We start from the raw sequence: 18307 nt of genomic DNA on the forward strand, positions 1-18307 counted from the left end.
TCAGAGCAAGAGTCTGTGTGTGACTGCTAACTGCCAGAGACCAAATGCCACACCCAGAGAGAGTAACTGTCACAGAAAAAAACCGTTAAACTGTCAACATTTGAAATTAACACTTTCTCATATCTGCTTCAAACTCCAATTCTTTCTCAAGCCAGCTTCTTTACTTCTTATCCCTAAACTAATAAAACAATACTTATTCTAATATCCTTATAATCTCTCTCCCATATGCTTGCTGTTCTATGTAATTCTAAAGCTATACCTAACATTATTATTATATTTCCTAAAACAAAATAGCCTTAATCTTACCCTTAATCTTATCCTATTCTTATCTATGTTAAACCTTACTAAGGATATAAATCAAAGAAAAGAAAATTTCAGTGAAAACAAGCAATCAACATACTTGCACAAATGCAAGTAAAACTATACTTATTTTCTAATATCATCCTTATAGAATAGACAGAATGGGTACAAAATAGTTGATAAGAAAATGAGACTGAATGCAAGCTCAAAATAAAAAGCTTCAATAATAGATGTGTAAGATCCAGAAGGCAGGTAATAGATCAGCTGTTTTCTTTCCTGGCCAGCCCTATCTAAAGGAATGGAAGATTGAAGTTGCATTTAGCATATTTTGAATCAGTTTAATAAAGAATTTCCTCATAAAGAGACATGGCCAAAAGTAGGATTGATTGATTGATGTAGTACCTTCAATTGGTGATTTTCTAAGTCCTGTGATATTGATATAACTATAGGCCTGCTTAAGAATGACTAAACTTTTCAATATCTTTTCTGGTTCTATACATATAAAGATAGATATCTAGATGTTTGTAGACATACTGATGAAATCTCAGAGCCACTTTCTTTGTCTTTGACTGTCTACCCTGTGATTTCATCTATATGGGGAATTCTTTAGTCTTGTTGGCTAGGATAATGAAGGTTTAAATGATTGTTCCAGATTCAGACATTTAGTATGTGTTAGAGATGGGATCTTAATCCATGTCATACTCTGTGAGATTAGCTGTCTGTCCAGTCTGCCATGCTTCCTCTCTAAGATCTAGACCAATGTCTTTACTCTGACTCTCCTGCTTAGAAGATCATTGGCCCCCCTCCCCAAATCTCTATCTCTTAGGATTTAGCTCCTGAACCACATTCTTAAAGAGGTCTTTCCAATGCTTTCTACTCTGTTTCTTGTATCTATTTTGTCTGTATCTTGCTTATGCCTATATACATATATTAAAGCAAGAAATGTCTGCTGCTCCTTTTTGTACTCCTAGTGCTTAGCTTAGTACCTGGCAGCATAGTAGTCACTTAATAAATGTTTATTAATTGAGTAATTGACTTCTTTCACTCTTTAGTTGTATGGGGATACAATTGTTTAGCATTGTTATCTGATATATTTATTCCAAGTACTTAACAAATGCTTTATTGAAAAACTCTGTGGTAGCACTTTACAGAAATAATCTAGGATAATTTCAGAAAGCTAAAGGAAAATAATTTCTAGCAGTAATTTTATTGCTTAAAAAAAATAGTTGCCATTCAGCAACTTTTGCCAGTCATAAACATACACGTAAAATCAAGACATAATTATCCCATAATATGATTTCCCCCTGAAAAAACAAATTGCATAGAATAGTTTTTCAGTTTATATGACCTTTTTTGTTAGGAACAAGATGCATTGTGTGAGAAATGTGATCTGCTGACATTTTGGCTATTTTTATACGCTGAAAGTAATTTAATATGCTTGCACTGTTCTGTAGTTTTTGGTTACTTTTAAATAAAAGCCAATGATCACAATTACTCTGAATTCAGATGAACTAGGCTACATAAGAATCATCAAGCAGATACAACGATAATCACATTACCAAGTGTAATGACTGAATTTTTCATCTAGCGATTGATACTCTCTTCTCTTTTCTTGTCCATTTCAGCCACATTGGATCATATGCCCTGTATTCTATGGCTCACTACCCTTCCTTATATTTTTTTCTTTCTAGAAATCCTTTTGCTATGACATCTTCCCCTTCTTATATTATTATATGTTAATGAGAACCAAGTTGCCCTATCAGGAATGCTCTTTCACTTACACCTAACATAGTACTTTGATCATATATTTTATGTACCTAATGTGATTTATTAAATACTATCAGTATTTGTATATGTACTATTTACTTTCCCTTTTTCCCCCACTAGACCATAAACCCACAGAAAACTGGGCAAATGATGTTTTTAAACTTTTTATTTAACTAAACATTTTGCATAGTATTTTGTGCAAAACAGTTATTTAATAAATATTTATTGAATTAAAATATGCAATTTGATTAGTGAGCCAGTCTACTCTTTTGAACTTGAATTAATAATAACAGTTCACATTTATATAATATTTTAAGGTACAAACCATGATTTATAGTCTCTAGATCAAAATAGTAGGCTTTGCTAACTCAAAATGTGATAATCATGCATAGATTTGCACTAAAGTTTTGCTTGAAATTAGGATTATATTTTACCTAGAATTAGAACTATTGACTGATAGAGGTAGGTAGGTAACATAGTGTAGAAGTACTGATCTTTCAGTAAGGAAGAACCAAGTTTGAATACTACTTCATGCACTTAATTATGTGAAACTGAGCAAGTGAACCTTCCTCAGTCTTAGTTTTCTATTCTATAAAATGGGGATAATAGCATATACCTCACAGGGCTCCTTTGAGGATCAATGAGATAATAGATGTAAAGTGCTTTGTAAACCCTAGAATACCATGTAAAATATTAGCTATTATTATTGTCGTTATTTTAACTGGAAGTAACCAAAGACTCCTTCATTTTACCAGTAAAAATAATTGGCCCATAAAATTGCTATTTCTTGGTATATTATAATCCTTTTTCAAATATGAAATACAATTTGATTTAATCAAATTTTACTTCAAATATTTATAGCACATACTATTATAATTTTATTACTGCAGGCTGAGGTCGAAGTTAGATGATGCATTGAATTCAGAGAAAGAATCAAAGTATCATAGCTTTCATGAATGTCATTAAATTCCTTTAGATTGCAAGGACTGATTATCCTGATTGATTATCCTATTATATTTCTTTTTTATTTTTGTTTTATTGATATGTTTTGCTTTTATATTACAAACATTTACAGTGTTCTCACTTCATGAAAAATATCTTGTAACAAAATTGAACAGTTGAGTACTGGTGATATATGACCTCATCTAAAAGTGCATGCAGCATTCCACACCAGTAGTACCCCACATCTCTAGTAAAAAATTTTTTTCTTCACAGGAACTATTTTCTCTCCTTCCTATCCACCCAATTAAAACAAAAAAGAAATGTAACAAATTTCTTCTACATAATCAAACAAAAAATTTCTCCTGATTACATATATGCACTTATGTATATATAGAAATGTGTGTGCTTATGTCTATATGTGCATGTGAATATATATCTCATTCTGTACTCTAAATCCATTGCCCTTGCCATGGGAAGTACATTTCATCAGTCCTCTGAAATCATGAATAGTCTTTACATTGATGATAGTTCCTACAGCTTTTAAAGTTGTTTGTTTTTACAGTGTTATTATTGAATAAATTAATTTGGTACTGTTCATAAATCTTTCTATGATCTTTTTGAAATTATATATTTTCTCATTTCTTGTAACGGTAGCATTTCATCACATAGATATGCCACAGCTTATTGAGATATTCTCTGATTATTTCAGTAGTTGGACACATCTTCCTAGTTTCCAGTTTTCTCTCTCCATAAAGAGAATTTTTACAAATATTTTTATATATTTAATCTTTTCCTATTTCTCTATATGCTGCCAAAGTGAGTATATCTTTTCCTATTTTTTTGATTTCTTGAAAATGGACACTATAGATGAATCTAAGGGCATGTACTCTTGAATAACTTTGGATACAATTCCAAATTGAATTCCAGAATGGTTGTGTCCACTAACAGTACATAAATGTTTCTGTTTTCTCATAGACCCTCCCCCCCCCTCGCAATTTATCATTTTATTTTTTTGTTGTCCTTGCCACAATGATGGATGTGAGATAGAATCTCAGAATTCCTTTAATTTTCATTTCTCCATTAATGATATGGAGCATTTTTCTCCCATATGGATGTTTGGCTATTTGAGAAACAAAGAATGTATGTTACCGTGTACAGAGTGCTAAATTTGAAGGCAGGTCATCAAGGTCTAAATCACAGCTTTGCCATTTACTATTTTTGTGGCCTTGGACAAAGTCACTAGAGCTTTCTGAGTTTCAATTTTCCCTTATGTAAATGAGAGGATTGATTAGACTAGATTTTCTTTGAAGTTCTTAAAATCTTTGATCCTGTGATGCTACTTTTGAAAGAATACCCAAGTTCTTAGGTCAATGTTTAATACTTAATTAGTTGTTAGGTAAAGTGCATTTCTATTGCTATCTGACTTCATTTAATTCTCATAGATTTGTTTTGTTTCAGATTTGGTTTTAAAGCATGTCCATTCCAAAAGTTGATTTCCTTTTCCATTTTCTTATATGATGGCATTTGCTTACTTTCTGTCTAATACAGAATCCTTTAAAATTTTTATTTATCTTTTTTATGTCCTTGTAGAAAATCATGAGAAGAAACTTTTAAATGGTAAGTCTTTACAAAGAAGATTAGATCTTATTTTTATTCCTACATAATTAAGAAAAATGATTTTCTGTGGATTCCTTAGGAAACAGCTTGTCTCCTTGATATTAATTATTAATTAATTAATGCCATGGACGTTTCAGAACTGAGAATCCTAGAATTTTAGGCTTGACCGGGGCAAGTGATTATTTCATAAAAACTCTGACCCATATAGAAATTCTTTTTATAATATCACCAACACCTAGTGCTTATCTGAATTAATACCATTGACTCTAGTATTTCACAGTGTTTACTTACTTTTCCCTTACGCTGGACTATATAATACTTTAATAGTATCTTTTATATATACTTAAGATGTTTATTCTGCTCTTTTAAATTTGAAAACCAACCTTTCTCAGACCAAAATGAGTTATTTGGTCCTCTCTCTTTTGTCTCTCAGCTTTGGACAATCTTCCCTGCACTAGACCTATCTTTTCCTTATTCACTTCAGTGTTTGTTTTTCTTGCTCTTACCTTAAAAAGACATGTTTGTTGTCTTTGGCATTTTTCCTGTGCCTCAGTTAACCTACCTTCACCTTCCTATTGTTATTCTTACATAGGATCCTAAATGTAGAGCTGGAAGGGATCTTAGAAGTCACTTAGTCTAACTCTTCTTTTTATAAAACTGAGACCCAAAGAGGTTAATAAATTTGCCAAAGGTTATTCAGAAAGTCAGAGATATAGTTTGAATACAGTATCTCTGTCAGACTTTTTTTCTACTAAGTTTGCCACTCTTTCCTGAACCAGTAGGTCCATAGATAAAAAGGAAAATGTTTGTTTATTTGGGATTGAAAATTATTTCACAATCAGAAAATTTCCCTTCACTTTATAGTTATTTCAATCATTATATTTTAATTTTATTACCAATATCCTTTTGTTCTTTTGAGGACAGATTTTTGCTTATATGTTAATATATGGTTAACATTAGTATAGATATTAACTTGGATTTGCAGGCCTCATGCTTTTGCTGATCATTTATTTAGTCCAACAATAATGAACTCCTAGGATGTTCTTGTTACAATCTGATTTCTAAATATATTCTTTTCATTAAAGATTTTTTCATGCTATGTTTTTTTATTATATATGTGTATATATAAAATTATTTATTTGTTAGTAATTTCAGTTTCCTTATATCTAAGAGGGAAAGAATATGAGTGAAAATGATGTATTATGCCATTATTCTTTAAAAGTATCATTAAACTTTGTTCATCTATATGAACCGGAAGATGGTTTCTTTAATGCGAATGTTGTATGAAACAATTTGAGCTTTTGAAACCAAGGGAGAGCTCAAAGAAAGGGGGTTGGGGGGGGGGACAGCTTTAGTATTGGAAATAGATGATTGTTGCTCATTGTGTTCTGTGGTAATCTATAAAGTGATTAAAAATGTCACCAAAAATGGGTCTTTTTAAGGTATATTTTATATTTAAGCTTTGAGTTTTATTAGCACATATATGAACATTTAAAGTATAGTGATATTCCAGAAGGTTTAATGTATATATGAATGGTGTCAAATGAATGAAAGTAGTTCATAGAATAGAATTGTAAGAACCACTATCACATAATTGAAAAATCAGTGAATAATGTTAGGAATATCAGCATGTTATATAACAAAGAGCTCTGACACATATCCATACTGATGAGTTTGCAGAACCATTGAAGATCATTTTAAGCAATGGTGCATAAGCACATATACTTGTGCTTTTTAGATGTTTTGGGGTTCTTTAAAAATAGGAGCACTTCTGAGATTGGTTGAAGATTTTGAAATTCTAACATAATAGAATATATTTTGATCGTCATTTTAGAAGTGATTCATCTTAATTTTTGTGATTCTCACACATATACTTAAATACGTCATGATTGTATTATTATTGTGGTTATTCCATTATCATTTCAGATCACACAACCCTTCTGCACCTTGATAAATTGTCTTTGTCAACAATATAGCAGAAAAAACTCCATCACTGTCAGTTTCCTGGTGTTGAACCTTTCCAGATTAAGCTAGCTTGGATTAAAGTCACATACAAAAGTTCATCTCTGGGCCTGTACTCAAAACTAGATAGAAAATGCCAGAGATTGTTTATCACTTATCTAGCTTTTTTAAGAACCCAAAGTTACTATCATTCCACATTAGAATAGGACTTAAAAAAAATATCTAGGGTTGAATCGGAGCTGCTGTATGCACTTAAAGTACACATTCTTTACCAGGGTCTTTGGGTTTTAGAATTTATTCTGTACAATTTCAGATGTTTTAATTTTGCTTTAGTAGAGCTATATTAATATGCTAGTGAAATTTCCATTTATTAAAATTTATTTTCTTTTTAGGCATACTTCTCAAAAGCCAAGTATCAGATTTACCTGCCAAAGAAATTTCTCCAAGGTAAGTATTGCTATTTTATTTTGAGTGAGATAAATATAAATTTTATTTACAAAGTACATATGGTAGATTTGGAATTTCTTCAAATTTTCAATTTAAAAAATTTTCAATAACTTATGAAGCACAATAATATATTAAAATTTACCTCACCTATTATTGCTGTCATATAATATATACAATAAATTTCATTTATTTTATGTTAGGGGAGAATGAGCTACTTTTCACAGTGAATATTCCATATAAGTTGAAACTTTCATTTTTAAGCGATGGAATTTATTTTTTTGATAGAAATGTTTCTAAAGTATGCTGCACACTTCCATCCCTTATAATTATTAAACAGTATGATGAACAAAATTAAACTTTTTTCATAATTTTGAATCTGCTCTAATTCTCACCTCACTGTTCTCACTTATTATAGTCTTTTCCTGATGCTTCTAGAGTTTTGGATACTGAGTTGAAAAGGACTTCAAAAGCCATTTATTTCCATATTGATCTGAAGTATAGTTCTCCTTTTGATGATATTTTTTCATGTTCATATGACCACTGTTTTAACTCCTGATAAATAGAAATTCACTACTAAATCAGATTTAATTGTTAGGAATTTTCCCTTTAGGTTGAGCTAAAGTTTCTTTTTTTGATTCTAGGACAGGTATAGATGTATTTAATTACCTTTCTTTATAAGTAGTCTTTTTCATTTATTTGAAGACTACTATTACAAACCTCTTTCATCATCTGAAACTTTTTATTTTTTAGACTACGTTCTTTATTTCTTACAACTGACCCTGGAAATGGCATGATTAAGAGTTTTCTTGCTATCAAGTTATTAAAATTGCTGTCACCTTTCATCCCCACCCCCAAGATGTGCCTAATAATAATATTACAGATATGTCTTCAAAAGGGCACAGTACTGTGGAGTAGTTATCTCTCTCCTTTTGCAAATATAGCTTAATGGACTCTTTATTTTTTTGGTGGGGGAGGATAGTTGATATTGTTGTCATGTCACATGTCATACTGGTAACTCATTTTAATCCCATGCTGTACTTATACAGTTGATTTTTTTTAAAACCTAAGTGTAGAACTTAATGCTATTAAATTGAGTCTTCTTATAGTTAGCCAAGTCTAGTTTGTGAAATTTTGTTTTACATGATTCTGTTATTTATTGTATTAGCTCATCTTTTTCTGTTTTATATCATCTACTATTTTGATATGCCTTCTGAACAGAGTCAAAGACTGCCCTCTATAATTCCATTTGAGATTTTCCTTTAGAGTCACATCGTCTTGTTAATCATTATTTTTTGTATCTAGTTAGTAATTTAGTCAATTATAGACCCACCTTAATCATTTTATCATAAAAAAGGGGTATATCTCTTTACTTTGTCCATAAGAATATCATGAGAAATTTTTGTCAAATGTTTTGCAGAAAATCTATATGTAATGTATTTGCCATATGGTTAAGCAATTTTATCTAAACCTTGGATCCTATATTAATAAAATAGGAATATAATACTTAACTACCAGCCTCACCAGGTTTGTGAAGAAAGCACCTTTTAAAACATGAAGCAAATGTGAGCAGGTGATGTGGTTGTTTTGTCATTAAGATGAGTTTTGTTGCTTTATTGATGGTAAGGGCAGGGCTAGATGGAAGTCGTGCTTTTTCCAGATTTCTTATTTCACTAGTGTAGGGAGTTCCCAGTGAGGAGATTTCTCCTACTTATGCAGATTAGCAACTCTTATACCACTTATAGTCTTAGAGAGTTGCCTGAAGTATTTAGAGCTTAATTAAGTTATTCAGAAGCATATAGGTAGTATGTGTTGGAGGCAGGAGATAATGTGTTGAACTTGAAGCCAAATTTTCCTGATTTGAAAGATGGCTCTTTACCCACCATACTGTTGTCTTTCATCTTACTGGTCTAGTTACCCTGTTTAGAAGAAAAGGGATGAGAGATTAGTCTTATATGACTTAGTTTTTAAAAGTATTTTATTGGTGCTTTTTGCCATTGTATCCCAGTCATTTTAGTCCCATATATCCCTACTGAATCCTTCTTTATGAGAAAGAAAAACAGTGAATCCTGTGCATTGACTATATCTGATAAAGTATATAATATTCTCTTTTAGAAGTCCTTCATGTCACTGCGCAGGGGAGAAGTTATGTTTTCTTATCTTTTTTAGGACCTTCATTGGTTTTTCAGTTACTCAGAATTTAACTTCTTTTTAATGATCTCTTCATTTACATTGTTATAGTCATTGTGTGTATTTTGATTTTTTTAGGTTCTACTTATAGAACTTTGGTTCATACAAACCTTCCCATATTTCTCTGAATTCCTCCTATTACTTTTTTTTAGCAGGCAGACATTTTTTAGCCAATCCCAAATCAACAGACACCTGCTTTGTTTATAGCTCTTTATGACTGTGAGGGTGCTGCTATGAATATTTTGTTGCATATTAGCCCTTTGTTTTTGTCTTTGTTCTTTACAGATATTGTATGCCCAGGGTTTGTATGACTTAAGTCTTTATGATCCCATGCTGCATCCTAATGATTATATCATTCATTTGTCTAAGTACTTACTAGATGTTTTATTTATAATACATTTTAGATTTTATCCAAGAATTGAAAGCATACTCAATAATTTCAAAAATTAATCTTCTGCCCTCTTTGAAAATTGAGATATTATTTGCCTGTCTCCTAATCTATAGCACCTGCATTTCTCTATGATTCTTTAATGATCAGACCAGAATTTAGTTTTTCTGAACCTAATTATTCAAATTTATTGAAGGTGCTCTAGGTGCTCTCTTATTATTTTCTAACAAACCCTTAGTTCCAATTTCCTCTTAACTCTTTTGTTTTCTTTGGCCCATTTTGAAATTGTTCTCTTATTAGAGAAAAAAAAACAAAATAGGTTTTTGAGATGGTCTAACTTGTTTTCTTTAAATGCAATCATTTGTCATTTCATCCCATGTGATCTGCTTTCTTGATTTTCTCTTGTCTTAACCTAGCTGTAAGTACTCTTTTGTTGCTCCTAGCATTTAGTACGAGATAAAACAACCTAAAGTTGTTCTTGATTTTAATAGCTTCTATGCTACTTTACTCCATTCATTTTTTGTTCTTTTGTCCCTGGTTTGACTTCTTGTATGGTCATTCAATGAGTCCCTTTGTAGCTAGTGCCTTCTTTTCTTCCTTATAATATTTATTTTTTGGTTGTCAGAGCTGATTTCCCTTCTAGAAAGGGATGGTATGTTAAAGCCTGTAATTTTTGCTTTTCAACTCTTTAAGCTTCGCTTTCTCAAAGTCTGGCACACATGCCAGAATATGTATCATGTTCTTTTATTTTGTTAAGAATTCTAAGATGTCTGGCACAAGATCATTATATGGTAGGTAAAAATACATTTTTATTGAATAAATGTTGAATTATTGAAGGTGGTACAGTCATTTCTTCCTCAAAGTTCTTAGCAGTTTTGTTTCTAATCTGCTTCAAAGCCATTGTCTACTAGACATTGCTAAGAGTAAATAACCAAAGACCCTTAAGTTAATAGCCTTAATTTGTATGGAGTTCTAAGGCATTATTAGGTTTTAGTGAAGGGTTAGACTCTATCTCCGTACCAGTTTTATGTGTATTTACTTCATGGAAAGGTTTTCTTGACAGGAAGACATCCTTTTGCTTATTCTAGCTGTATGGCTATGTTTTAGCTAATTGAAATGGAAAATTGGCTACCAGAAAAGTAGTTTTTATTTTTTAGTTCACTTCATGTCTCAATTAAATAATAGATTTAAGACAATCAGTGGTCTCATAACTGATTTAAGTACTCTTCTAATAGGTTTTATTTTGTTGTGAAGTTTGAAGGTTTTCTGTTTTTGTATTTTTCCCTTCTTGTTTTTCAAATAGTACATTTAGTTCTATGTTGAGTATGTTGGAAGTGCATTTTAACTTTTATAAACTGAAGTGTTTCCTTGCCACATTGAAAGCATGGACTGATTTTCATCCTCATGGGCAGTGTAGTGGGTGACTAACAAATAGCACTTCAGTGGAATGGGAAGAATGCAATCCTTGTTCTTTTTTTTTTGTCTGTACTACTTATAGCACCATAAACATACAGGTATTAAATATAACTTCCCATTTCAAATGGTAAGTTTTTTTTCTTTAAACATTTCTGAGGAGCAGAAAAATAAATCTCACAACTTTAACACTAATTTGATGTTTAGTCAGTCATTTTCTCTGAGATGTAGACATTTATTTACTATGGTATGATTATAAAATAATACCTTACCAAATTTGATGTTCTTGGACATTTGTTAATTATTATTCAGATGGAGTAGATGTTAATAAATTCTTTTTGGTAAAGTGTCAAAAATTTCTAAGTTTCATCCAAGTTACTGACACACAGAAAAGTAGACCATTTCAGATTTAGTAAAATGGTCTACTTTTGAGAAAAGGAAAGTATTATCTACTTAGAAACCTGGGTCTAAGACTTTACTTAAAAAAGTAATTTAAGTACATCATGTAATAATGTGAAGAGGCAGATTTCATATGAAGTATAAGTTTTAAAAGATACATATTTTCCTGAAAATTGAAACTTTTAAGACATGTAATGATTCTTGTTTATGATTGTGGACAGGATTGTTTAAATCAAGCGATCTAAACATTTTTTTCTTCATAATCTCTTACAGCTATGATTGGTTCCAAACAGAATCCTTAGTCACCATTGTCACATATACCAAACAGAAGGTAAATGTTTCTTTGAAATCAGAGAAAAAAAATCTAGAAATTAAACTAATAGGTTTTTTATATTTTCCCCCTGTTTAGATTTCATTTGTAACAAAAAAAAAATAGCACAAGATCCTATCAGCATAGTTTATAGAACAAATGAGACTATCTATTAGTTAAAGCTGCCATTGAAAATAGCATATTTCCCAATCACAAGTTAGATTTGTGAGAAGGGGTAACCAGCATCTCAGAGGAATGCTGTTTCCTTTATTCTCAACAATCCTGCCATTGAAGTCTCAGATATAAACTGTATACTACAGATTGAACATCAGTACATTTCCACATTTTCTATTCTATAGCCAGCAAACTTCTGGAGATCTCTATGTGTCTTAAAAGATAGCTGAAGTAACAGAAGTCTGGTGCTCTTGCTACAATCCCAGAGCTAAGTCAGCCATCCTGGCCATTCATAACTTCATGTTAGGACTATGCAGTAGTTTCTGCTGGAGGCTTGGTTTCCTTGTCATCTTCTAGCACAAATTGACTCTTGCAAAAAGAGTTCTGTCTAAAAATACTTGCCTGCCACAATCTGACAGAGTCAAAGGGACAAGGCCTGCTACTTCTCAGTCCCTTACTACCTGCTCCAGCAGGGATAGCAAAGACCCACAAGTTTGCTACCACCTCTTGCTTTTGATAGCCTTTAGGCATATTAATTGAACATATATGCCAGTAGATAAAGGATTTATAATTTTGTTGATGTAGGAAATTCATCCCCTGTTGGAGTTTGAAGCTCATTTTTCTCCTAGATAATTTTTAGTTGCCTGAAGCTTAAGTGACTTGCCTAAAGACATATAACCAGCATAATTCAAAGTTGAGTCTTAAATATGTCTTTCTGACTCCCAAATCCAGCACTGTTTACTATGCCATGATGCCTTTTAGGTTAATGAGACACTAGTTGCAAATACATTTTGTGGGTTAGAGTGGGAAGGAAAAAATTAAGAGGAAGGTATGTTTTAGATGATAAATATAAAATTGACCTGTACCCAGTATATATAACAAGTATGAACTTCTAAAAATTTTTTTTGGATGAGATCTTTTGAAAACTTTATAAGCCTAGGTTAAATTTGTGGGAAATGAAATAGGTATGTACTTTTGTTGGTTTAATATAATCATGGTCTTCAGTTTAGCAAAGTGGACACTGTATTTCCTAATGGTATTTAAAAAATGGTTTATAGTCTTTTCAATTAAGCAAAATTCTTTGGCATTTTTAATTAAGGTATCTTTTCATTTTCCCTGCTTATTGCTTTTTGTAGTTAATGGTCCTAAAAATAACACTGAAAGCAAAGTTTCATTAAACTCAAGAAGGAAATTTTAAACTCTGACTTTAGTATACTTGAACCTTGGTTTGTGTTAGGGTCTTTTTTTCCCCACTTTGTTTGCCCAATTAGGCATTTACATTATTTACATGTAGTTCATTAGCTTTATCCTTGATTTTCAAGTTTAAATGTCTTGTTGAAGCTCCAGATAGGGGTAAGACTGCATGGAATGAGGATCCTTGCTGTGATCACTGAAAGTGATAGATTCTCTAGTTTCAACTCTCCTTAATTTCCAAGTAGGGAAACTGAGATATAGATGGACCAAGTGTCTTAACCTGATTTGTCAGACCCAGAACCATAATACAGATCTCTTGACTTTTGGTAGTTTTTTGCTGTCCTACACTTGCTGGAAAAGTTCATGCATTGAGGATTTTTAAAAGTTATAATTGTATCACCTTAAAAATTTTTTGTTTTCTGTCTAAGGATATGGATTTAGAGTCTGTAATAGTTGACTATCAAGATGGTTCCTTTAGAGCGGAAATTATTATCAAGGATCATTCATATCTTCTATATACTGGTAAGTGCATTTTTATGGATGAAACTATTGTTAGCTCACTCTTTGCACAGCATCTCTATAAAATACACAGTTCATATTTTATTACTCCCCTTTTACAAAGGGAAATGAAGCTCAGCGATATGAGCTCCATGGTTCAATAGCTAGCAAATATGAAAGATTGAGCCCAGCTTAGGCCTTTAGACTCTTAAGGTTTTGTGTGTGTGTGTATGTTTTTAATGACCACAACATGCTTGCTCTACATTTTGTTTTACATATGATAATTATTTGGTTTTAAGTAAAATTTCTGAATACTTCACAAACTTAACCCAGTAGTACTTTTGGTTAAAATAATTCTTTAATTATATAGAAATAAAATGGAACTTGATTAAAATCAAAGTCCATAAATGGTAAGTATCTATAGTAAAGGTTTATTTATTATGGCCATTAATTGTTCATCATTCTGAACTTCTCTATTATTTTAGTATCTTAACTTTTTCTCTTTTCCATTTTCTCCATCTACCCTAGAATGCTAAAAAAAAAATTAATGTAGTTTTCCATGTTGAAACACTTAGATAAAATACAAATATTTATTAGTTTGGCATTAATGAAGTTTGTTATTCTTTTGAAACTCATAGTCCTCAAATGATGTTATACGTTTCAACTGAACCACCTTCCTCCAAATCCTGACATTTTGTTGTGTTGTCTCTTCTCCTCTATTACCAGATAGGAGTGAGCCACAAATAAGCTAGTATACAAGATGAGATTTTTTTCCTTCTCCTTCCCAGTTTTTTCCCTCTGAACACCTGTTTCTAGTGCTTCTGGCTTCTCATTTTTCACTTGGAAATGAAAGGATAGTAATTTGTGAGAACAGACAACTAACACAGAATGCTTATAGAAAAAATACCTTAGTATTTCATTTTCTTAAAGAAGTCTTGGTAATGATACATTTAGCATCTATTCTTAGTTACAGAATATTACATTTTACTTTTGCAGAACATGGCCGAAGCTCTAAGATGTCTCTGCTGACTTAGCATCATGCTGACTACTCCTTACTCTGTTAAAGAAGTGTCTTCAGCCTGGCACTTGGTCTGAGTTAATCATTATTTTAAAAATTCCCATAGTGTTAAAGGAACAGGTCAGGCAGTCTTGAATCTAAACTTCTCATCCAGAAATACATTAGATCTAGTTTTCTTTTTCTCTGTTTTTTCAGTGTTAATGGAAAACCTAGTGAGGTTTCCAAAAGAAAGTTTGCTTATCCTGTGTGCCCAGGTTCATAGTTAGAAAATATTAGTTATTAGCATTGAAATTGTTTTCATTGTGACATTATCTTTTTCTAATAGCCTTTATGGATGAGATATGTCCTAGATAATTTGTGAGATGTATAACTGAAAAATTCACCAGGTACAGGTACAGAAAAATAAGAAACATAAAAAAGAGGTATAAACATTTTTTGTTGTTGAAATTGAATCAAAAGTTATAAAATTTTGAAATAGGCAGCTCAGTTTTTCATGCTAATGAAGTGGGGTTGATTTTAGATTATTGAAAAGAAATTGAAATTATTTTTTGCATTTGAAATACAACAAAGAACTAATTTGGATTTGGATTTTTAACAGCAAGTTTCTACATGCTTATGGGCATTTAGTCCTCCATTTTGGGGCCTGTATGCCTGCCTCATTCATTCATTATGTGGCCTGGAACTCAGCTGGGCAGTAGGGGGAGAAGCAGCTTTATAGCATTCATTTGTGGAAAATTGAGTTTGCTCTTCAATTTATTGGAAATATTAAATGAATATATTAATTTTTTTGACATACTGAAGAAAAATGTTTTAAAATGGCTTTGTTCTCCATTTTGATTGAACAGAATTCTATCTTTTGACTTCTCAAAATTTTTTATCATTTAAGATAATCGGAGCATATTATACTACTAGAACCTAAGATGGCCTCTTCTGATACTTGTAGATTTAATGTTTGGTCTATGGAAGTGAAAACTAAATAAGATATTTCTGTTGTAGAATTGAGCCATGAAATTCAAGAGGACATTACTGGTAAGCTTATAAAATGAAATATTTTCCTTCATTCTATTCAATAGCTTTACTGTTATTAACATTTTTTACATATGTACTAAAATACACTTTTATTCTAAGCTGTTTTAAAAAATCATCAAATCTTAAGAAATTCAAATTCAAGAGCTATATTATTCCCTCCCTCACTTCCATTTTTATTTCTTTTGTTTTCCTTTCCTTTTTTTACTTCCTTTCTTCCTTTTCTTATATTCATCACCCTTATCTATTTCATGCCTTCTTTTTTTCTCCATTCTTCCACTTTTCTTTGTTCTTTCCTTCTCACTTCCTTCTTTCCATTCTCCTTTCCCCTCCCTCTTGGAGCTGCCATCATTTTTATTAAAGTAAATACATTTGTACACATACATATTTAACATATGTGTAATAGCATATTTTATGCTAATAATGGTGAATTTAAAGTGCGTTGATGGGGGCTGATGGGTAGCTCAGGGGATTGAGAGCCAAACCTAGAGACAGGGGGTCCCAAGTTCAAATCTGGCCTGAGGCACTTTGTAGCTGTGTGACCCTGGGCAAGTCACTTAACCCCGATTGCCTAGCCCTTACTGCTCTTCTGCCTTGAAACCAATATACAGTATTGATTCTAAGACTGAAGGTAAGGATTTTGACAAAATTTTTAAAAAATGTGTTTAATCAAGAATACTTAGATTTTATAAAATATTTTGCTGTGTATCCAGTCCTATATCCAGTGTGGACCTATAATTTTTGGTTCCAAGTTGAAAAGAATGGCACTGTGTTTATATATTTATAAAACTAATAGTGCTTCTGTAACTATAACAAAATACTTTGTTGTGATGAGCAGATTTTATGTGCCAAGAAGTGTTTAACATTTAAAAATATCATATAAATGTTTTTTTGAAAAGTATTTTCAAGGAAATTTTCATTAGCTTTCAAACTTTTAATTCAGCTATATTTACCTACAAATGCACTTCTTTCTGTTTTCTCCACTTAACTAATTTCTGCACCTGCCTATCCTATGTAGTCTCAATTTTCCCTTATGTACCTATGTAATAAATCCAAGAAATGTTAAAAGGAGATAATTAAATTTATTTTAGAACCTTCAAATGTTCATTGAATTATTTTAGTTTAAGTCTGATTTTTAACTTTGTTAATTAATTGGCAAGCCTAAGCATGTTGACTAAACTTGTATTAGCATGGCCCTTGAGCAATTAGCTTAATATAGATAGATTAATATGATTATGAAACAAATTAGCCTGGTTCTGAAAATGGCCTACATAAAGGATTATATCCGGTGTGGTAAGAACCTAAACTGCACTTGCTAGTTTGCCAGTTTTCCTTGAAAAATACTTTTTTCCTTGATATTTACTGACATTCAGCCATAGATTATCTCTAGAAGTTTTAAGGCCACCTTTCAAAAGAAAATAAGTCATATATGCTACTAATAGCAATGCAGTAAATCCAGGACAATTCTGAGGAACATATGAGAAAGAATGCTATCCACATCTAGATAAAGAACTTGTTTATATGGGTATATGATTTGGGGTTTTGGTTTTAAAAGATTACTCTATTAGGAAAAATGACTAATAAGGAAATAGCTTTTGAGTGATAATATATGTATAACCCAGTGGAATTGCTTATCAACTCTGGGAGGGAGGAGGAAAAAGGGGAGGGAGACAACATGAATCATGTAACCATGGAAAAAAGTTTTTACTTAAATTTGAAATTAAAAAAAGAAAATAAGTCAGTTGTATACTTTCTTATAAGTAACTTTTTTATTCATTAACATGCTATTCTGCCTATGATTTATCAGAAACACATTTGGGGCAGAAGTAGGGTGGGGAATACATATGTTTTAAAGCTTATTCTGGTCAACCTGCAACACTTTATTTCTATGCTGGTTAGCGAATGGCTTGGGTGTGAAAGGAAAGTGATGCAGGATTTGAGAATCATACCACACCTTGGTTTTCTGAGAAGCCCAAAGGGAGGTATAAGAATGAATCTCTGAGATCATGAGCTTATTTCCATAGTCCTTTCTACCTCTAGAGCTATGATCCAGTGATAAAACTTAAATGTTTACCAAAAAAGAAGCTTTTTCTTTTGAAGCAAGCAAAATGGAGATTTTTTCCTGGTGCATCAGAAAATAGAGGTTCCTGGGATAGGACTTGTTTTGGACATGCTTCAACTTTGGACAAAGGATCTTAGGACCTCACAAATAAAAGATTTATCCTGATAGGGTACTGGTTTTGGAATCCAGCAGGTAAATTTAGTTTCTTTCAGGCCATTTGGGGCATAATCTTTTAGAAGCAAGGAACCAGAAAGAATTTTGTTGAAAATATAATCAAAACACAAATGAGTTTATATTTGTTTCTTTTACCATGAAATATAACAAGTCTGTGACATTAATATGTTTGGAACAGACTGGTTTATCATTTTTTTAAAGAGATGACTTTTGGTAGGCTAAAATAAACTATAATCCCAGTTGTACATACTAATGGAATTTATTTTTAGTGCATGTTGCAGAAAAAACGGGTAAAGTAGAGATTGTTCTGAAGAAAAAAGATAATATCTCTTGGAAGTATCTTGGACATCCCCTGGAGAATCATAATTCATTTACTGCACACAGAGATACAGGTATAATGTTGTGTTTTGAATTCTATACTGACAAGAC

The 18307-nt window shown here is 31.7% G+C and overlaps 1 protein-coding gene across 3 annotated transcripts in view; it reads left to right on the plus strand.

Annotated features, from left to right (window-relative positions):
- Nucleotides 1–18307, plus strand: part of LOC100024704 (cytochrome b5 reductase 4) — a 103405-nt gene that overhangs the window by 38389 nt on the left and 46709 nt on the right. For 2 of the 3 annotated variants that reach the window (XM_007484267.3, XM_056818558.1), the window contains 6 exons: nucleotides 4600–4626; nucleotides 6981–7035; nucleotides 11696–11753; nucleotides 13529–13622; nucleotides 15613–15645; nucleotides 18148–18270. In XM_007484267.3, coding sequence (XP_007484329.1) covers nucleotides 4600–4626; nucleotides 6981–7035; nucleotides 11696–11753; nucleotides 13529–13622; nucleotides 15613–15645; nucleotides 18148–18270 — 390 coding nt within the window. The remainder of the gene's footprint in view (nucleotides 1–4599; nucleotides 4627–6980; nucleotides 7036–11695; nucleotides 11754–13528; nucleotides 13623–15612; nucleotides 15646–18147; nucleotides 18271–18307) is intronic. The other variant, XM_007484268.3, reaches the window with a different exon arrangement.

This window comes from Monodelphis domestica, chromosome 2, assembly GCF_027887165.1.
Source record: "Monodelphis domestica isolate mMonDom1 chromosome 2, mMonDom1.pri, whole genome shotgun sequence".
NCBI classification, from domain to species: Eukaryota; Metazoa; Chordata; class Mammalia; order Didelphimorphia; family Didelphidae; genus Monodelphis; species Monodelphis domestica.